This window comes from Mobula hypostoma, chromosome 12, assembly GCF_963921235.1.
Source record: "Mobula hypostoma chromosome 12, sMobHyp1.1, whole genome shotgun sequence".
Classification (NCBI taxonomy): Eukaryota; Metazoa; Chordata; class Chondrichthyes; order Myliobatiformes; family Myliobatidae; genus Mobula; species Mobula hypostoma.
In genome coordinates, this window is record NC_086108.1 from 112,221,264 (window position 1) to 112,244,698 (window position 23,435).

The window sequence follows — 23,435 nt, forward strand, 5'->3', positions numbered from 1 at the left end:
ACCACCTACCCACACACTTGGTCTCACCCATTACCTCCCAGATTCTCAATTCACCCCCCTGCCCTACCCATCTACCCTTCTTCTCATCTGGTTTCACCTATTATAAAACCACAGACCATAAGATACAAGAGCGGAAATAGGCCATTCAGCCCATCAAGTCTGCTCTGCCATTCCAGCATGGCTGCTCCCGGATCCCATTCAATCCAATACACTTGCCTTCTCACCATATCCTTTGATGCCCTGACCAACCAGCAAACTATCAACCTCTTCTAAAAGGTCGCGTCTCCATTTTGAGGCTGTGCCCTCTTGTTCTGGATACCCCCACTATAGGAAATATCCTCTCCACATCCACCTTATCTAGTCCTTTCAACATTCAGCAGGTTTCAATGAGAACCCCTGCATCATTCTGAAGTCCAGTGAGTACAAGCCTAAAGCTGCCAAACGTCCCTTATATGTTAACTCCTTCATTCCTGGAATCATCCTTGTGAATCTTCACGAGACTTTCTACAATGAGAACACATCCTTTGAGATGAGGGAGCCAAAACTGTTGACAGTACTCCAAGTGTAGCCTGATTAGTGTCTTATAAAGGCTCAGCATTATTTTCTTGCTTTTATATTCTATTCCCCTTGAAATAAATGCCAACATTGTATTTGCCTTCTTTACCACAGACTCAACCTGTAAATTAACCTTCTGGGAGCCTTGCATGAGGACTCCCAAGTCCTTCTGCACCTCTGATATTTGAATTTTCTCCCCATTTAGATAATAGTCTGTATTATTGTTACTTTTACCATCATCACGCATCATCATACATTTCCCAACACTGTGTTCCAACTGCCACTTTATTGTCCATTCTTCCAATTTGTCCAAGTCCTGCTTCAAGTGCATTGCTTCCTCAACAATACCTACCCCTCCACTTATCTTTGTATCATCCACAAAATTTGCCACAAAGTCATTAATTCCATTATCTAAATCACTGTCAAACAATGTGAAAAGCAGTGGTCCCAATATTGACCCGAGGAACACCACTAGTCACTAGCAGCCAACCAGAAAAGGCCCCCTTTATTCCCACTCACTGCCTCCTGCCTGTCAGCCACGCCTCTATACATGCCAGTATTTTTCCTGTAATGGCATAGGATTTTATCTTGTTAAACAGCCTCATGTGTGGCACATTATCAAATGCCTTCTGAAAATCCAAGTAAATGACATCCACTGCCTCTGCTTTGCCCACCCTGCTTGTTACTTCCTCAAACAAATCCAACAGATTTGTCAGGCAAGATTTCCCTTTACAGAAACCATGCTGACTTTTGGCTTATTTTATCATGAGTCTCCAAATATCTTGAAATGCCATCCTTAAAAACAGACTGCAACACTTCCCTAACCACTGAGGTTAGGCTAATTGGCCTACAAATTCCTTTCTTTTGCCTTCTTCCACTCTAAGAAAGGAGTGACATTTGCAATCTTCCAGTCCTCCAGGACCATGCCAGGATCAAGTGAGTCTTGAAAGATCACGACCAATGCATCCGGTATCTTCTCACTAACCTCTCTCAGGACTCTGGGGTGTCGTCCATCTAGTCCAGGTGACTTATTCATCACAAGACCTTTGAGTTTGCCTAGTACTTTTTCATTTGTAATAGCAATGGCACACACTCCTGCTCCCTGACACTAAATCGATGTTCATACCACCAAGTTGGAGGCTACCCAAACAGAATAAGGTATTGTTCCTCCAACCTAAGTGTGGCCTTATCCCGACAGTGGAGGAGGCTGTGGATGGACATATCGGAATGGGAATGGGAAGTGGAATTAAAATGGGTGGCCACTGGGGTTTCAGCCCAAAATGTCAACTGTACATTTTTCCCCCACAGATATTGTCTGGCCTGCTGAGTTCCTCCAGTATTGTGTGTGTATTGATCCAAGTTCTCACTCACTTTTGCTAACTTGTATGCCCTTTCCTTGGCTTTTATGTAGTCCTTAACTTCCCTTGTCAGCTATGGTTGCCTATCCCTGCCACATGAGAACTTCTTCCGTGGGACATATCTATCCTACGCCTTGTGAACTATTCCCAGAAACTTCTCCAATCTCTGTTCCGCCGTCATCCCCACCAGTATCCTCCTCCAATCCACCTGGGCAAGCTCCTCTCTCATATCTCTTTAATTCCCTTCATTCCATTGTGATACTGATAAGTGCATGGAATGGGCTGCTGGTGATGGTGGTGGAGGCGGATACAATGAGAGTCTTTTAAGAGACACTTGGATAGGTACATGGAGCTTAGGGAAATAGAGGACTATGGGTAACCCTTGGTGATTTCTGAAAGTAAGTACATGTTTGGCACAGCATTGTAGGCTGAAGGCCCTGTATTGTGCTGTAGAGTTTCTATGTTCTATCTCCAACACCTCTACTTTGAGGAGGCTGAAGAAAACGAGACTATGCACATCTATACTTGTGTCATTCTACAAGACCTTAGTTAGACCCCACTTGGAATACTGTGTTCAGTTCTGGTCACCTCACTACAGGAAGGCTGTGGATACTATAGCGAGAGTGCAGAGGAGATTTACAAAGATGTTACCTGGAGTGGAGAGTGTGGCTTATGAGAACAGGTTGAGTTAACTTGGCCTTTTCTCCTTGGAGCGACGGAGGATATGAGGTGACCTGACAGAGGTGTACAAGATGATGAGAGGCATTGATCGTGTGGATAGTCAGAGGCTTTTTCCCAGGGCTGAAATGGTTAACATGCGGGGACAGTTTTAAGGTGCTGAGAAGTAGGTACAGGGGGTACATCAGAGGTAAGTTTTTCCATTCAGAGTGCTCGGTGTGTGGAATGCACTGCCAGTGACGGTGGGAGAGACGAATACAATAGGGTCTTTTAAGAGACTCTTTTACATAGGTACAAGAACTTAGAAAAATAAAGGACTATGCGGTATGGAAATTCAAGGCAGCTTCTACAGTAGTTTATATGGTCACCACAATATTGTGGGCCGAAGCGCCTGTGATGTGCTGCAGATTTCTATGTTCTAGGTGCACAGTAGAGAACATCCTAACATGCTACACAACTGCACTGTACAAGACTGCACTGCAGCAGACAGGAAAGCTCCAAACAGGTAGTTAGTATTGTCCAATGTATCATCGGCACCAGCCTACCCACTGTCAAGGACATATATACAGAAAGGTGCCAGAAAAAGGTCAGTAATATCACAAAGGGTTCCACCCACCCTGCTCATTGACTGTTTATTCCACTCCAATCAGGGAGGAGGCCATGTGGCATTCATGCCAGAACCACCAGGCTCAAACAGTTACCTTCCCCAAGCAGCAAGGCTGATCAACACCTCCACCCACTAACCCACCCCTCCACACCCCCAACCACCACTACTATATCATTTTCTGTCAATATTCAGGAGAGATAGGCATGAAAGAAAAGGAGGTGGGGTGGCATTGCTGGTTAGAGAGGAGATTAACGCAACAGAAAGGAAGGACATTAGCCGGGAGGATGTGGAATCGATATGGGTAGAGCTGCATAACACTAAGGGGCAGAAAACGCTGGTGGGAGTTGTGTACAGGCCACCTAACAGTAGTAGTGAAGTTGGGGATGGTATTAAACAGGAAATTAGAAATGTGTGCAATAAAGGAACAGCAGTTATAATGGGTGACTTCAATCTACATATAGACTGGGTGAACCAAATTGGTAAGGGTGCTGAGGAAGAGGATTTCTTGAAATGTATGCGGGATGGTTTTTTGAACCAAGATGTCGAGGAACCAACTAGAGAGCAGGGTATTCTAGAGTGGGTATTGAGCAATGAGGAAGGGTTAATTAGCAATCTTGTCGTGAGAGGTCCCTTAGGTAAAAGTGACCATAATATGGTGGAATTCTTTATTAAGATGGAGAGTGACATAGTTAATTCAGAAACAAAGGTTCTGAACTTAAAGAAGGGTAACTTTGAAGGTATGAGACGTGAATTAGCTAAGATAGACTGGCAAATGATACTCAGCACCTCTAGGAAGAGGTGCAGTCGACGTTTCAGGCCGAGGCTCTTCGTCAGGACTAACTGAAGGAAGAGTGAGTAAGGGATTTGAAAGTTGGAGGGGGAGGGGGAGATCCAAAATGATAGGAGAAGACAGGAGGGGGATGGATGGAGCCAAGAGCTGGACAGGTGATAGGCAAAAGGGATACGAGAGGATCATGGGACAGGAGGTCTGGGAAGAAAGACAAGGGGCGGGGGGGGACCCAGAGGATGGGCAAAGGGTATATTCAGAGGGACAGAGGGAGAAAAAGGAGAGTGAGAGAAAGAATGTGTGTATAAAAATAACTAACAGATGGGGTACGAGGGGGAGGTGGGGCATTAGCGGAAGTTAGAGAAGTCGATGTTCATGCCATCAGGTTGGAGGCTACCCAGACGGAATATAAGATGTTGTTCCTCCAACCTGAGTGTGGCTTCATCTTTACAGTAGAGGAGGCCGTGGATAGACATGTCAAAATGGGAATGGGAATGGGATGTGGAATTAAAATGTGTGGCCACTGGGAGATCCTGCTTTCTCTGGCGGACAGAGCGTAGATGTTCAGCAAAGCGGTCTCCCAGTCTGCGTCGGGTCTCGTCAATATACAAAAGGCCACATCGGGAGCACCGGACGCAGTATATCACCCCAGCCGACTCACAGGTGAAGTGTTGCCTCACCTGGAAGGACTGTTTGGGGCCCTGAATGGTAGTACGGGAGGAAGTGTAAGGGCATGTGTAGCACTTGTTCCGCTTACACGGATAAGTGCCAGGAGGGAGATCAGTGGGGAGGGATGGGGGGGGGGGAAATGAATGGACAAGGGAGTTGCGTAGGGAGCAATCCCTGTGGAATGCAGAGGGGGGGGAATGAATGGACAAGGGAGTTGCGTAGGGAGCAATACCTGCGGAATGCAGAGGGGGGGGAGGGAAAGATGTGCTTAGTGGTGGGATCCCGTTGGAGGTGGCGGAAGTTACGGAGAATATGTTGGACCTGAAAGCTGGTGGGGTGGTAGGTGAGGACCAGGGGAACCCTAATCCTAGTGGGGTGGCGGGAGGACGGAGTGAGAGCAGATGTACGTGAAATGGGGGAGATGCGTTTAACTACCCTCAAGTTTACCTGTTAACTTTCACCCTGCCGTCAAGTTTACCTGGTCCATTTCCGACACCTCCCTCCCCTTTCTAGATCTTTCTGTCTCTGTCTCTGGAGACAGCTTATCCACTGATGTCTACTATAAGCCTACTGACTCTCTCAGCTATCTGGACTATTCCTCTTCTCACCCTGTCTCTTGCAAATACGCCATCCCCTTCTCGCAATTCCTCTGTCTCCGCCGCATCTGCTCTCAGGATGAGGCTTTTCATTCTAGGACGAGGGAGATGTCTTCCTTTTTTAAAGAAAGGGGCTTCCCTTCCTCCACTATCAACTCTGCTCTTAAATGCATCTCCCCCATTTCACGTACATCTGCTCTCACTCCATCCTCCCGCCACCTCACCAGGAATAGGGTTCCCCTGGTCCTCACCTACCACCCCACCAGCCTCCAGGTCCAACATATTATTCTCCGTAACTTCTGCAACCTCCAACGGGATCCCACCACTAAGCACATCTTTCCCTCCCCCCCCCCCCCGCATTCCGCAGGGATCGCTCCCTACGCAACTCCCTTGTCCATTCATCCCCCCCATCCCTCCCCACTGATCTCCCTCCTGGCACTTATCCGTGTAAGTGGAACAAGTGCTACACATGCCTTTACACTTCCTCCCTTACCACCATTCAGGGCCCCAAACAGTCCTTCCAGGTGAGGCAACACTTCACCTGTGAGTCGGCTGGGGTGATATACTGCATCCGGTACTCCCGATGTGGCCTTTTATATATTGGCGAGACCCGACGCAGACTGGGAGACCGCTTTGCTGAACATCTACGCTCTGTCCGCCAGAGAAAGCAGGATCTCCCAGTGGCCACACATTTTAATTCCACATCCCATTCCCATTCTGACATGTCTATCCACGGCCTCCCCTACTGTAAAGATGAAGCCACACTCAGGTTGGAGGAACAACACCTTATATTCCGTCTGGGTAGCTTCCAACCTGATGGCATGAACATCGACTTCTCTAACTTCCGCTAATGCCCCACCTCCCACTTGTACCCCATCTGTTACTTATTTTTATACACACATTCTTTCTCTCACTCTCCTTTTTCTCCCTCTGTCCCTCTGGGTTCCCCCCCCCCGCCCCTTGTCTTTCTTCCCGGACCTCCTGTCCCATGATCCTCTCGTATCCCTTTTGCCTATCACCTGTCCAGCTCTCGGCTCCATCCCTCCCCCTCCTGTCTTCTCCTATCATTTTGGATCTCCCCCTCCCCCTCCAACTTTCAAATCCCTTACTCACTCTTCCTTCAGTTAGTCCTGACGAAGGGTCTCGGCCTGAAACGTCGACTGCACCTCTTCCTAGAGATGCTGCCTGGCCTGCTGCGTTCACCAGCAACTTTTATGTGTGTTGCTTGAATTTCCAGCATCTGTAGAATTCCTGTTGTATGGCAAATGATACTTAAAGGGTTGACAGTGGATATGCAATGACAGGCATTTAAAGATCGCATGGATGAACTACAACAATTGTTCATCCCAGTTTGGCAAAAGAATAAATCAAGGAAGGTAGTGCACCCATGGCTGACAAGGGAAATTAGGGATAGTATCAATTCCAAAGAAGAAGCATACAAATTAGCCAGAAAAAGTGGCTCACCTGAGGACTGGGAGAAATTCAGAGTCCAGCAGAGGAGGACAAAGGGCTTAATCAGGAAGGGGAAAAAGATTATGAGAGAGAACTGGCAGGGAACATAAAAACTGACTGTAAAAGCTTTTATAGATATGTGAAAAGAAAAAGATTGGTTAAGACAAATGTAGGTCCCCTACAGACAGAAACAGGTGAATTGATTATGGGGAGCAAGGACATGGCAGACCAATTGAATAACTACTTTGGTTCTGTCTTCACTAAGGAGGACATAAATAATCTTCCGGAAATAGTAAGGGACCGAGGGTCTAGTGAGATGGAGGAACTGAGGGAAATGTATGTTAGTAGAGAAGTGGTGTTAGGTAAATTGAAGGGATTGAAGGCAGATAAATCCCCAGGGCCAGATGGTCTGTATCCCAGCGTGCTTAAGGAAGTAGCCCAAGAAATAGTGGCTGCATTAGTGATAATTTTTCAAAACTCTTTAGATTCTGGACTAGTTCCTGAGGATTGGAGGGTGGCTAATGTAACCCCACTTTTTAAAAAAAGGAGGGAGAGAGAAACCGGAGAATTATAGACCGGTTAGCCTGACATCGGTGGTGGGGAAAGTGCTAGAGTCAGTTATCAAAGATGTGATAACAGCACATTTGGAAAGCGGTGAAATCATCGGACAAAGTCAGCATGGATTTGTGAAAGGAAAATCATGTCTGACAAATCTCATAGAATTTTTTGAGAATGTAACTAGTAGAGTGGATAGGGGAGAACCAGTGGATGTGGTATATTTGGATTTTCAAAAGGCTTTTGACAAGGTCCCACACAGGAGATTAGTGTGCAAACTCAAATCACACGGTATTGGGGGTAAGGTATTGATGTGGATAGAGAATTGGTTGGCAGACAGGAAGCAAAGAGTGGGAATAAATGGGACCTTTTCAGAATGGCAGGCAGTGACTAGTGGGGTACCGCAAGGCTCAGTGCTGGGACCCCAGTTGTTTACAATATATATTCATGACTTGGAGGAGGGAATTAAATGCAGCATCTCCAAGTTTGCAGATGACACGAAGCTGGGTGGCAGTGTTACCTGTGAGGAGGATGCTAAGAGGATGCAGGGTGACTTGGATAGGTTAGGTGAGTGGGCAATTTCATGGCAGATGCAATTTAATGTGGATAAATGTGAGGTTATCCACTTTGGTGGCAAAAACAGGAAAACAGATTGTCTGAATGGTGGCCGATTAGGAAAAGGGGAGGTGCAGTGAGACCTGGGTGTCATTATACACCAGTCACTGAAAGTGGGCATGCAGGTACAGCAGGCGGTGAAAAAGTTGAATGGTATGCTGGCATTCATAGCAAGAGGATTCGAGTACAGGAGCAGGGAGGTAGTACTGCAGTTGTACAAGGCCTTGGTGAGACCACACCGGGAGTATTGTGTGCAGTTTTGGTCCCCTAATCTGAGGAAAGACATCCTTGCCATAGAGGGAGTACAAAGAAGGTTCACTGGGTTGATTCCTGGGATGGCAGGACTTTCATATGATGAAAGACTGGATCGACTAGGCTTATACTCATTGGAATTTAGAAGATTGAGGGGGGATCTTATTGAAACGTATAAAATCCTAAAGGGATTGGATAGGCTAGATGCAGGAAGATTGTTCCCGATGTTGGGGAAGTCCAGAATGAGGGGTCACAGTTTGAGGATAAAGGTAGTGTTGATAGTGAAGGTTATCGTAGATTACAGGAGGATCTTGATCAGTGAGGGAAGTGGGCTGAGGAGTGGCAAATTAATTTCAATACAGATAAGTCTGAGGTGATGCATTCAGGAAAGCCAAACCAGCATCGGACTGACTATGAACAGTAGAGCACTAAGTAGTGCAATATAACAGACACACTGAGTACAAGTGTATAGTTTGCTGAAAGTGGCATCATATGTAAACAGGATGGTGAAAAAGGGATTTAGCTCGCTGGTCACGACACTGAGTATAAGAGTTGGGACATAATGCTGCAGTGGTCAAGTCATTAGTGAGACTACATTTGAACTGTTGGGCTTAGCTTTGGTCACCCCTTTACAGGAAAAATATGCTTAAAATGGAAAGAGTGCAGAAAAGTTTTGAGGGTTGCCAGGACTAGAGGGTCAGAGTCATTGGCAGAGATTAGACATGCTAGGTCTCTACATAGGAGAATGAGGGGGGCAATTCGGGTGGCATGGGATGGAAAAACATTTCTACCAAAGGAGGTGTAAGGTGCTCCTTCCTTCCTCTAACCTGCAGGGCAACCTTGGGAAAGGTGTAGCACCTCCTCAGCCCTCAATTCAAGGTCATGTGAAGCCGTGGGAGTAGGTGGTGGATGGTCATATGAGCAGCTGGTGCACATCACAAGTCCGGGTTAAGCAACCACTGACACCAGACAAACAGTCTCTGAAGAGTATTGATAATGGCTCGGCTCACCCATCTTGTACAGGCAATGGCAAACAATTTCTGTAGAAGCATTTGCCAAGTACAATCATATTCAAAGATCATGATCACCGATATCATACGACACAGCACATAATGATAAATCTTACAGAAGTATTTAAAATTATGAGAAGCATAGATAAGATGGGTGGTTACAGTCTTTACCCTGGGGTAGAGGGAGTTCAAAACTTTGGTGGGAGGTGCAGAATAGGTTTAGGGAGAGAGATAAAGATTTAAAAGGGACCTGGGGGGAAACTTTTTCCATACAGAGGGTGATGAGTATATGAATTGAGCTGGCAAAGGAAGTGGTTGAGGCACATACAATGGCATCATTTAACAATTGCTTAGATAGGTATATGGAAGGGTGGGCTTCAACGGATACGAGCCAAATGTGGGAAATTGGGACTAGCTGGGTGGAAGTGCACAGGAGGGACAAAGGGATGACACAAAAGCATTAGCCATTGAATCTGCAAGTGAATTCAGATCCTATGAACCAGTATTAGAGAAAGGAGCTGGTCAACAATGCATTGATGTTGTTAGCCAAGTTTCTTTATTACCATATATAGCAATTTAAAGTTAATTCACAATAGATGCTTATTAACTCTCATAAAATACACTCAGAAAAGCATTAAACATTCCATTTTTGACAGATTTATCACTGGTGCTTGGACATGCTAATTGTGATGAGTGACAAGTTATGGAACAGGAATAGGGGAGAACAGAAACTTAAGATTTCAGGAGTGCAAAGTCACCAATATGATAAGGCTAATATTGTCCTAAGCTGCCTTTACCACTACCCCTGGCAGCATATTCCATGCATCTACCACTCTGTTTAAAAAAACCTGCCTCCAACATTTCCTCCCCCTTATACTTTCTTCCCAACACTTTAAAATTATGACCCTATTACCATCCTGGGAAAAGTCTTTGGCTGTCCACTCGATCTATGCCTCTTATCTTGTACATCTCTATTGTCACCTCACAATCTCCTTCAGACCAGAGGAAAGCCCTAGATCATTCAACCTTTCCTCATCAGACATGCTTTGTAATCCAGGCACCATTCTGGTAAATCTCCTCTGCACCCCCTCTAAAGCTTTCACATTCTTCCTATAATAAGGCACCCAGAAATGGACACATTATGCCTAGTGTACTCTAACCAGGATTATATAGAGCTGCAATATATTACCTCATGGCTCTTGAACTCAATCCGCTAACTAATGAAGGCCTACACACCACACACCTTCTTAACTACCCTATCAACTGGCGTGAAAACTTTGAGGGATCTATGGATTTGAACCCCAAGATCCCCCTGTTCCTCCGTAGAGGCAAGTGAATCACTTCACTTTTCACTATGTACTTAGTCTAAATGATCATTATTTTTAATTCATCCTATGGACTATAACTTTTGACCGGTGGTGTTTATTGCGTGGCTAGAAGTGTATTTGCAAGTTCATATCTTGCAAATTTTGAAGGAAATATCCAAATCAGAGAATATTAATAGATTTTTCTCTCTATTGGTTTACATCATAATGCAATTAAGAAAATATTTGTAAAATATGCACTCAGTGGTCACTTTATTAGGTAAAGAAGTGAAAGCCAGTGTGGTTTTCTGCTGTTGTAGCTCATCAACTTAAAGTTTCAACGTGTTGTGTGTTCGGAGATGCTCTGAATGTCGTATTGTGTGGTTATTTGAGTTACTGTCGTCATTATGACAACGAGAACCAGTCTGGCCAGTCTCCTCTGACCTCCCTCATTACAAGGCATTTTCACCCACAGAACTGCCGCTCAGTGGATATTTTGCTTTTCACACCGTTCTAAACTCAAGAGACTGTTGTGTGTGAAATTCCCAGAAAACGAGCAGTGTCTGAGATAGACAAACCACCCCATCTGGCACCATCATTCCCTAGTGAAAGTCACTGAAATCACTTTTCTAGCCCATTCTGAAGTTTGATTCTGAACAACTGAACCTCTTGACCATGTCTGCATATTTTTATGCATTGAGTTACTGCCACATGATTGGCTGATTTGATATCTGCATTAACAAGGTTTAAAGGTGTATCTCCTAAAGTGGCCACTTTAATGATAAATGGTCAAGTACAAATGTATAATGATAAAGTACATCTTCAATGATAAATGAAACACTAACTTTACTGAAATTTAATAAATCCAGCTCTTAACAAAAAAAGTAATGTGCAGCAGTATGACAGTGTTGGAGGTGTTTGAGGAACTTCTCATTTCTGTACAATATCCTGGACATTCCATGGACATCACAATGAGCACAAAACTGCATCACATTTACCTGTAATTACATTGATATCTGGATACAGGTTCTCAGATAAGCCAACAGATTTGCTGTCACGCTCAAAAGCTTCTCTTAATTCTTTCTTAACTGCAGCAGAGCCACAAAGTCGATATAGGCCCACAACCTAGAAAAGGAAAGCAGGAGGTGATAACATGCAGACATTACAGAATTTTCACGATACCAAATACTTCTGTCAGACTAGTAAAACGACTGAAAAAATTTAAAAGCAGAAATTTAAGAGCAGATTTAGGTCACTCAGCCCATCAAGATTCCCTGACTAATCAAGAACCTATCAACCACTGCTTTAAATATACTCAATGACTTGCCCTCCACAGCTCTCTTTGGCAATGAATTCCACAGATTCACCCCACTCTGGCTAAACTAATTCCTCATCTTTGTTCTAGAGAGACATGCTTTGATTCTGAGGCTGTGTCTTCTGGTTCTAGGCTCCCCCACTATAGGAAACATCCTCTCCACATCTACTCTAACTAAGCGTTTTAATATTTGGTAGGCTTCAGTGAGAGCTCATTTTTCTAAATTCCAGCTGGTACAGGCCTAGAGCCATTAAACGTTTCTATGTGTCAACCCTTTCAATCCCAGGATCATTCTTGTAAACCTCTGGACTCTGTCCAATGCCAGCATATCCTTCCTTAAATATTAGATATGGGGGCCTGAAACTTGCTCAAAATACTCCAATTGTGGTTGGACTAACACCTTATAATGGCTCAGCATTTTATCTTTGGTTTATATTCTAGTCTTCTCAAAATGAATGCTAACATTGCATTTGCCGTCCTTATTACCAGCTCAACCTGCAAGTTAACATGTAGGGACTCCTGCACTAGGACTCCTAAATTGCTTGGCACCTCTGATTTCTGAATCCACTCCAGCTTAGAAAATAGTCAATGCTTTTATTCCTTCTAAATTGGTTAATTACTGAGGTACAGTGACAATAACAAACCAAATTTAGCCATTTAGAATCAATTTGTTTTGCAAGCCTTCCATACAGATTACTTCATTACAACAGTGCATTGAGATAGTACAAGGTACAACAATAACAGAATGCAGAATAAAGTGTTACAGTTACAGAGCAAGTGTAGTGCAGGCAGCTACTAAGGTGCAACGGCCTTAGATAGATTATGAGGTCAAGACTCCACCTCATTGTGCTAGAGGACCATTCAATACTCTTATAACAATGGGGTAAGAAGCTTGATCCTGGTGGTACTAAGTGCTTTCAGGTTTTTCAAGTTCATGTTAATTGTCATTCAACTGTATATATGTATACAACCAAACAAAACATTTCTCCAGACCAAGGTGCACAACACAATACATAACTCACACGGCACATTATTAGTACCACTAGTAAATTAACAAATCAGGTGTATTTGTGATACACAATAAAAAGAAAACAGTATAATGCTATTGGCGCTTCATGCGTGATAAGACCCAAAAGGTAGCAGGAAGTTCAGTAGCCTTACGGCCTTATGGAAGAAGCTGTTTCCCATCCTAACAGTTTTTATCCTAATGCTGCAGTCCGACGGCAGGGATCATTGATAATGCTAAGGACCTGTGTATGCAACACTACTAATAAATATATCTGAAGGATGGAAGAGAGACACCTATGATCCATTCAGCAGCCCTCACAACCCTTTGTAAGGACTTGTGGTCAGATGACTTGCAATTCCCATACCAGGCGGTGATGTAGCTGAAGGGGTAGGTGAGTCTCACTTGCCTTAATCTCCTCAGGAAGTGGATATGCTGCTCTGCTTTCTTGACCAAAGAGGTGATGTTGAGGGACCAGGTGAGATCATCTGTCATGTGCATCCCAGAAACTTGATGCGCCTAACTCTCTCCACGGATGAGCTATATATGTGCAATGAGTGGTCGGCACCTTCCTAATATCCACAATCACCTGTTTGGTCTTGTCCACATTGAGATGCTAGTTACCGTACTTGCACCATTCTACCTCCTCTTGTTGTGGTTGTTGATGAGGCCAACCACTGTTCTGTCATCAGCGAACCTGATGATTCATCTCTCCGATGAGACAGAATATCCAGGAGCAAAATGATTCCTATTTTTATCCTGTCAGGCACAATATCTTTTTTGTTTCAGTGAGATCATATATCACGCTTTGAAACTCTAGAAAGCACAGAACAAAACTACTTTATTGAACAGTTCAATCTGGCGATCGTCTGATGCTCTCTCTTGCATTTATATCCTTTCATAAACTCATGGCAATTTACAGAAAAGCTTGTATTAAGATTTCATTGTTTTAATTCCCAGAAAATAAAGGTACACAGATTTAAAATGCCAACTTTTCCACCCATTTAAATGAAATTATTCATTTCTGTCTTTTTCAGCAGTAATCACTGTCAACCCAACTACTGTGGAAAGTACAAGTCCAACTCCCCTTTATCCCTGCTGCTGTGATCATCACTGTCCTGCATGCCTGGGTTTCATAAAAGAATTCAAGACAAGATTAAAGATGAGCACTATTTGCCACATGTACACTGAAACATACAGTGAAATGTGTTGTTTGTAATAAATCAAACCAGCGAGGATTGTGCTGGGGGCAGCCCACAAGTGTCACCATGCTTCGAGTCCCAAGATATCATACCGACAAATCACTAACCCTAACCAATACATCTTTAGACTGCAAAAAGAAACTGGAGCACCCGGAAGAAACCCACAGTCATGGGGAGAATATATAAACACTATACAGAATACAAGGGGAAAATCAAACACCAATCTTACCCAGCTGGTGCTGTGGTAATGTGATCATTCAAGTAGAGTAAAATTTTCTCCAAAGGTGTTGTCTGTCAGTGGGTCATCTGGTGGCTGTACAAGCCAATCCAGGATCTACATATTCTGGTACAGTGTGGGCAAGAGTAAGTGGTGGCTGTGACTAGTGAACACAAAATAATCTGCAGATGCTGGGGTCAAAGCAACACTCACAACACGCTGGAGGAACTCAGCAGGTCGGGCAGCATCCTGTGACAGTCCTGACAAAGGGTTCCGGCCCGAAACATTGACCGATCTTTTCCACGGATGCTGCCCGATCTGCTGAGTTCCTCCAGCGTGCTGTGACTAGTGGTTGGGTCTTTTGGTTGTTCAGTCTCTTCTTTTGCAACTGCTGCTTTTTCTTTGCGGCACATTGGAGGTTGTTCCAACATAGCACAGCTCCCTCTAACACATTTCTTCCAGGTGTATCCATTGAGTGAAACATCTTCCCAGTTTTTAAGCAATGTCTTCCCTGTAATAGAATTACGCTCACCGCTATGCTACTGGGCCTACTGTGAAGTTGAGTCATATTATGCGGAGAGTACACAAACTCCTTAGAGACAGTGACACAAATCAAACCATCTTACAGATGACGTGTAACAGCATTATGCTGACTGCTACACTACTGTGCCACATGCAAGGTTGATTAGCAATCACATCAATCTCTGTACGTTCCATCCACCCCTTCCATGGAAACAAACAGATCACTCCTTTAAAAAAGCCCTTCCTTTGTATCAACCAATAACATGGTAAAATGCCAAGTCCTCTGCTAAAAAGCAAATACAAGGGCAAAGCAAATAAAAGGCAAGCACAGGAATTTAAAAGTTGTCCAAAAACTCTTCTACTCTACTTGGATTCTGTACAACCCAGCACGTCTCCAGAGTTCTTGCCAATTGTCATTAAAGGGCAACACGACCCTGATCAAAGCCAGTCATTCGCAGCATACAATGTTTAAAAATTATCTTCAAAAAGACAATTTTTAACAGACACTATTTTTAATAGGATTCAAAACTGTTTGTCATTCCTTCAGTACACAAATGTAAAGGAGAGCAAAATGATTTTATTTCATTTAATTTTTTATTTAGAGATACAGGGCAGAACAGGCCTTTCTGGCCCAATGAGCGTACTGCCTAGCAACCCTCCGATTTAACACTAACCTAATCACCAGGCAATTTACAATGACCAATTAACCTACTAACTGGTATTTCTTTGGACTGTGGGAGGAAACCAGAGCACCCAGAGGAAACATGCATTCACGGGGATGATGTACAAACTCCTTACAGGAATTGAACTCCAAACTCTGACATTGAATTGTAATAGTTTCATGGAAACTACTATGCTACCGTGACCCCCATTGTTTCACATTGCCTACTGTGATTGTTACTCCGAATCTAATGCAGTATAAAGAACATAATAAAAAACACTAACAAAAAGATAAAACCAACTAAAGTGTTATCATAATTGGCGAGCAGCAACACAGCATTTGTAAAAATTAACATCCACATCAAGAAGGGCAAATTCATGTCACGCTGTAGAAACATTCCCAGGATTGTTCACCCAGGATTTGGAGGAGTCTGTGTTGATAATGTCCCAAAAGCCTACACAAAATGTCATATGTCCTCCTTCAAACATGTTTAGAAGATTCAAGATTGTCATTCCCAGTACACAAATGAAAGGAGAATTCACTCCAACAATGAATACTTCCCACAATCTATGGACTCACTTTCAAGATCATGTTCTCAATATTTTTTTGTTTTTTTATTATTTTGTTTTCCCTTTTTTGTATTTGCAGTTTGTTGTCTTTTGTAAATTAGTGGTTGCTCCTGTGTGCATTTTCTCATTGATTGTTGTGTTCCTTTGTATTTATTGTGAATGCTGGCAAGAAAATAAATCTCACGATAGTATACGACACAAGCAATTTGACAATAAATTTACTTTGAAATTTATGTAGGCAGAAGGGATTAGTTTAGTTAGGCATTTAATGACTGGTTTAATTAGTCTGGCACAACAATGTGGGCTGAAGGGCCTATAGCTTGATGTGCTGTTTGTTCATAGCCATTAGTGTAACATTTCGCAACGTTTACGATCATCGATCAGGGTTCAATTCCTGCCACTGTCTGCAAGGAGTTTGTAAATTCTCACCATGACCACATGTTTCCTCCTACAGTACAAAGACTGTACTGTGGATTAATGTCAGTGAGCTGTAGGCATGCTATGTTCCCACTAGAAGCAGAGCAACACTTGCAGGCTGAAGACATATTCAAAGTTTTAGAAACAGCTTCTTCCCCTTTGTCGTCAGATTTCTGAATGGACAATGAACACAACTTCACGATCCCTCCTTTGCACTGCTTATTCACTATTTCTTATTGCAATTTATCGCAATGTTTTTATGTATTGCACTGTGATGATGGCTGGTTCTTCACTTGCGAAAATCATGAGGAAAGAAGAATCCTCAGGAGCTATGGTACAGTTGTTGGTGTCTTAAGAGGGCAGTGGGTGATCATTTCAATGGATGCTTCTTGGACGTGACGATTACCCTGAAAAGGCTCTCTTAGTGCTCTGTCCTCTGCCTCATAATGGCTTCCTTGTCTGTCAGCAGGCTGGAGCCTTCTGAATCTGATGATTCAGACAATACATTACGTGCAGCGGTTCATAGAAGACTCAAATGTTTACGGTGTCTGCATAGTGCTGTGTTCGTTCTGCATCCATCTCAATTTGGAGGGTGCTGCATGCAGCTCTGTATTCTGCTATGGCCATTGGGTCTAGACAGCAGCACTTAAGAGGAAGAGTGTTTCTTTCGGAGAAAGTTCCAGACTTCAATGTTGTTTTCATCAAACTAGTCCTCGTTTCTTCTTGAGTACCCAATTACCTCAACAGCCGTTTCTTGGATGGCATTCTTCAGGTGCTCCCATTTCTTTCCTGTGTCAGAGTCTGCACCTGGGGTGCCTTTGCTGTCCAGTTTCTTCCTTAGCTTGATCTGGAATACATCTCAGAGGCCGAAGAGCTTATCCACCTGGAGTCTCTTTGACCATGGTCCCCTTTTCCTTATTGTTGGTTTGATGGCCAGTCTGACTTTCCCCTCGACCAGTCTGTATTCAGCATGACCCTAGTGTGTAGAACATCCGGTACATCCTTTTGGCACATGAGCATATAGTCCAGGAGATCCTGTGTTTGGATCAGAGGTGTCTCCAGATTATCTTGAAACAGCATATTTGTTACAACCAGGCCTAATTCTGTGCAGAGCTCCAGAAGCATCCTCCCATTGTTGCTGCAGTTTCCAACATCATGACGACCCAAGACTCCTGGCCATACTTCGACATCTCTACGCATCCTGACACTGAGGTGTACTGTACTGCTACCACAAAACAAATTTCACAACATAAACCTAGTGGCCACTCTATTAGGTACAAGAGTGAAAGGTGTGGTCATCAGCTGCTGCCGCCCAGCCACTTCAAAGTTTAACATGTTGTACATTCAGAGATGCTCTTCTGCACACCACTGTTGTAACTCATGGTCATTTCTGTTACTGTTGCCTTCCTGTCAACCTGAATTATTCTCCTCTGACCTCCCTCATTAACAAGGTGCCTTTGTCCACAGAACCACTGCTCACTGCATGTTTTCGCTATTCACACAATTCCTTGTAAACTCCAGAGAGTAGTTTGAGATACTCAAACCACCCAATCTGGCATCAACAATAATTCCAGTCAGTCACTTAGATCACATTGTTTCCCCATTCTGATGTTTGGTCTGAATGATAACTGAATCTCTTGACCATGCCTGCATGCTTTTATGCATTGAGTTGCTACCACATGGTTGGCTGATTAGATACTTGCATTAATGTGGTATACAGGTGTGCTAACAGAGTGGACACTGATTTGAACCCATGGTGGAGGAATGAAGTACTTATTACACTTTCAGTAAAAGATGAAAAATCAAACTTAAGATAATTTCTTTATTAACTTATCCAATCACAATTTCTGAACATTTAGCATAAATCAGACTGCATGATGGTGCAACAGTTAGCGTAACTCCGCAGCGGTATGAGCTGTCAAGTTCAATTCTATTGCCATCAATAAGGAGTGAATATATTCTCCCCATAAACACGTGGGTTTCCTCTGGGTGTTGCTGTTTACTCCCGTAGTCCAAAGATGTAGTGGTTAGCAGGTTAATTGGACATTGTAAATTGTCCTGTGATTAGGCTAGGGTTAAATAGGTGGGCTGTTAAGCAGTGAGCTTGTTGGGCCAATAGGCCTGGTCCACATTGTCTCTAAATACATTTCACAACTTATTTATGTCAGTGATTTAAAAAAAAAATCAGATTCTGATTTGCTCCCATGCTGGAGGAGTGAGGGGCCCATTCTACTTTTGTTAAAAGACCAAAATAAAATCAAATATTTAAAATAATTCTTTGTAAACTTAACCAATCTCTAATTCTAGACAATATTTGGCATTATTGGATCTAATTTTCCACAATATTCAGGCTACGTGCCTCCAACTCAGACCAATGTCATTCTAATTAGGCCAAGTTGATGTGGGAGGCAACAAGAAAGGGGTTTATTGATGTGGGACCAATTGAGTCAGTGATGCATGACATCTTGGCTGCAGGCCATATTCAGCCCACAAGATATTCCTTTCGAAAACCGCCACAGCAAAGACTAGATAATGAGGAGATCCAATTGGCCAGCTCAGCATTCTCCAGAGACAATGCTGAACATTTAACATTCAACATTCCAAAACAGCTTCCTAAATAAAACCACCATTCTTCTTCTATTTTCTAACAAGCTTTCATCTGCTGGATCAGCAGTCAGACTGTTCCAGATTGCACAACTTTGTATCTTTCATACGGAGGCAATGTGTTATCTGTAACTTGTCTCTGCAATTATGAATCTAAATATAGGAATATGGATAAATATATGGATCCAAGGCAGCCAATAGCTGCAAAGCAAACTCCCACACTGATCAGTACAAAGAACAGTACAGCACAGGCCCTTTGGTCCACAATGTAATGACGACCTTTTAAACTAGTCTAAGATCTAACCCTTCCTTCCCACATAACACCCCCCGCCCCATTTTTCTATCATCCATGTGTCTATCCAAGAGTTTGTTAAAATGTCACAAATATATCGGCTTCTACCATCACCCCGGCAGCAAGAACCATGCACCCACCATTAAAAATAAGTTACCTCTGACATCCCCACCCCCATACATCCCAGCAATCACCTCAAAATTATGATCTCTCTTACAAGTCATTTCTACCTTGGGAAAAGCCTCTGGCAGTCTATGAACCATACGTCTTATCTTGTAGACCTCCATCACATCACCTCTCATCTGCCTTTTCTCCAGACAGAAAAGCCTTAGCTCGCTCAACCTGTGTCATTAAGACATGCTCTGCAATCCAGGCAGCATCCTGGTAAATCTCCTCTGCACTCTCTAAAACTTCCACATCCTCCCTATAATGAGACGACCAGTATCCTGGTAAACCTATGCTGCTGCCAATTCACAAACTCCATTTACTGTTAAGAAAATTAAGACCATAAGATATAGGAGCAGAAGTAGGACATTTGCCCCGTCGAGTCTGCTCTACCATTCAATCATGGCTAATACAATTCTTCCAATCATCCCCACTCCCCTGCCTTCTCCCCATACCCCCCGATGCCCTGGCTAATCAAGAACCTATCTCTGCCTTAAATGCACCCAATGACTTAGCCTCCACAGTCGCTCGCTGCAACAAATTCCACAGATTTACTACCCTCTGACTAAAGTAATTTATCCGCATCTCTGTTCTAAATGGACGTCTTTCAATCGTGAAGTCGTGCCCTCTTATCCTAGACTCACCTACCATGGGCAATAACTACCATATCTAATATGTTCAGGACCTTTAACATTTGCAATGTTTCTATGAGATCCCCTTCATTCTCCTGAGCTCCAGGGAATACAGCCCAAGAGCTACCAGACGTTCCTCATATGGTAACCTGTTCAGTCTGTTCTCTGTTCGTCCATCACTGTCTGGTTTGGATCAGCTACCAAACAAGACAAGAATAGACTCCAAAGAACCGTCAGGGCCGCGGAAAGGATTATTGGTGTGAAGCTGCCCTCGATCCAGGACTTATATGCATCTAGAGTCAGGAAGCGAGCAAGCAGCATCATTGTAGACCCATCGCACCCTGGACATCACCTGTTCCAACTCCTTCCTTCTGGTAGGCACTTTAGATCACTGTATGCCAGGACAAATAGGTACAAGAATAGTTTCTTTCCGTATGCCATCAGTCTTATGAACACTTGAATTTCAGTCTATTATAAACCAAGTCCACCTGTACATACAGAGGTATACCTCATTGTATATAGTTCATGATTATTTGCACTTTTGTTTTGTTTGCTTTTTGATTCTGTACAGCGAGATCTCAGGGAAACCGGCATCAAATTCCCTGTATGTGTCCACATACTTGGCAATAATAAAGGATTCTGATTCCGATTCCTGGAATCATTCTCGTGAATCTTCTCTGAACCCTCTCCAATGTCAGCATATCCTTTCTAAAATAAGGAGCCCAAAACTGCACACAATACTCCCAAGTGTGCCTTATAGAGCCCCAACATCACATCCCTACTCTTATATTCGATACCGCTAGAAATGAATGCCAACATTTCATTCACCTTCTTCACCACTAACTCGACCTGGAGGTTAACCTTTAGGGTATCCTGCACAAGGACTCCCATGTCCCTTTGCATCTCTGTGTTCTTAATTCTTCCTCTATCTGAATAATAGTCTGCCCATTTATTTCTTCCACCAAAGTACATGACCATATTCTTTCCAACATTGTTAGATTAGATTAAACTTTATTGTCATTGTGCCGAGTACAGATACAAAGCCAATGAAATGCAGTTAGCATCTAACCAGAAATGCAAAGAATAGTGTTATTTACAAAATAACTGCGAATAAAAAGTAAGTGCTACAGCACACAAATATTAAGGTACTGAGACAGTACAATATGGGTGCAATACTGCTTAGCACTGTGACGTGAGGTTCAGCGGGTTACAGCCTCAGGGAAGAAGCTCTTCCTGTGCCTGCTGATGTGGGAGCGGAGGCTCCTGTACTGCCTACCAGATGGGAGGAGAGTAAAAAGTCCATGGTCAGGGTGAGATGCATCCTTGATAATGCTTTTCGCCCTGCCCAGGCAGTGTTTATGGTAGATGTTCTCAATGGTGGGCTATTGGGTGCCGATAATCCACTGGGCAGTTTTCACCACATGCTGGAGTGCTTTGCGGTCTGATACGTGACAATTGCCATACCACACTGAGATGCAGTTGGTGAGTATGCTCTCAATGGTACAGCGGTAAAAGTCCAATCAGTATCCTGGGACAGAGGTGAGCTTTCTTGATGCTCCGCAGGAAATAAAGGCGCTGTTGTGCCTTTTTGATCAGGATGGAGGAGTTCAGGGACCAAGTGAGATCCTCGGAATTGTGGACACCAAAGAATTTGAAGCTTGATACGCGTTCCACTACAGTTCTGTTGATGTAGATGGAGACGCGAGTGTGGCTCCTAGCATGCCTGAAGTCCAGAATGATCTCCTTGGTCTTCTGGGTGTTAAGGGCCAGGTTGTTGTCGGCACACCACGCGGCCAGGTGCTGAACCTCGTCCCTGTAGACCGTCTCATCATCCCCTCTGATCAGGCCAACCACTGTGGTGTTGTCTGCGAACTTGATTATGGAGTTAAGAACCATGTACAAGAATGCAGTCATAGGTGAAAAGGGAGTACAGAACAGGGCTCAGCAAACAAGCCTTGAGGCACGCCGGTGTTCAGGGTGAGAGTGGAGGAGGAGAGGTTGTCTAATTTAAATGATTGGGGTCTGTTAGTCATCAAGTCCAAGGTCCAATTGCAGAGGGATGAGCTGATATCAAGCTGGCAAAGTTTGGCAATCAGCTTGGAGGGATCACAGTATTGAATGCCAAACTAAAGTCAATGACCACCATTCTGATGTAAGAGTTGGGGCTGTGTAGGTGGGGCAGGACAGTAAAGTGCCATGGAGATGGCGTCCTCTGTTGACCTGTTGGTGCGATAGGCAAATTGATGGGGCTCCAGGGTAGTGGGCAGACAGGATTTCAGATGTGATAGAACCAGTCTTTCAAAGCACTTTGCAATGATGGGGGTGAGTGCAACTGGGTGGAAGTCATTCAGGCCCGTGGCAGTGGAATGCTTCGGCACTGGCATGACGGTGGCCATCTTGAAGCTTGTGGGGAGAACCACCTGGGCCAGGGACAGATTAAAAATGTCCGTGAAGACCCCAGCCAACTGCCCTGCACAGTCTCTGGAGCACACGACCAGGTATTCCATCTGGACCAGCTGCCTTCTGTACATTCACCCTGCTCAGGGTAGCACAAACATCAGAGGTACAAAGTGAGAGAAGCAGTTCACCAGGTGGGACGTCCGCTTTGAGGGTGACCTCCTTGTTCTCTTGGTCAAAGCGAGTGTAGAAGTAATTGAGCTCATCAGGGAGGGAAGCAGAGCTGGAAGGGGGCACAGTACCAGGTGGTTTGAAATCTGTAATGACCTGTATGCCATTTCACATGCACCGGGGGTCTGAGGAATTGAAATGCTCCTTGATTCTCTGTTTGTATATGTGTTTAGCCTGAGAGATGCCCCTCCTCAAGTTGGCCCTGGCTGAGCTGTAAGCCTCCCGGTCTCCACACCTGAAGGCTGAATCTCTGGCTTTGAGCAGGAGGTGAACTTCCCTGTTCATCCATGGTTTCTGACTGGGGAAAACTTTTACTTGTTTTTGTGATGTCACTCTATCTACACATTTGTTGATGTGCTCAAGGACAGAGTTGGTATATAAATCAATGTTAATCTGAGAGTCTGTGGTGGTATGGGCAGCAAACGCACTCCAGTCTGTGTGCTGGAATTGGTGCTGAAGAGCAAAGTCAGCACCCTCCAGCCAGATCTTAATAGTCTTCATTGTGGGTTTCACACACTTAATGACCGGGCTATACTTGGGAAGCAGAAACAATGAAATATGGTCCTACTGTCCCAGGTGGGGGAGGGTAATTGCTTTGTATTTCATTTGTATACTTTGCCCATTCCCCTAAACTATCCAAGTCTCTCTACAGGCTTTCTGTTTCCTCAACACTGCCTGTTCCTCCACCTATCTTTGTATCATCGGCAAATTTAGCCATAAATCCATTAATCCCATAGTCCAAATCATTGACATACACCGTAGCAAGC

General features: G+C 43.9%; 1 protein-coding gene across 2 annotated transcripts in view; it reads right to left on the bottom strand.

The window, feature by feature from the left end:
* Window positions 1-23,435, bottom strand: part of syde2 (synapse defective 1, Rho GTPase, homolog 2 (C. elegans)) — a 144,933-nt gene that overhangs the window by 58,261 nt on the left and 63,237 nt on the right. For both annotated transcript variants that reach the window (XM_063064798.1, XM_063064799.1), the window contains exon 4: window positions 11,437-11,563. In XM_063064798.1, coding sequence (XP_062920868.1) covers window positions 11,437-11,563 — 127 coding nt within the window. The remainder of the gene's footprint in view (window positions 1-11,436; window positions 11,564-23,435) is intronic.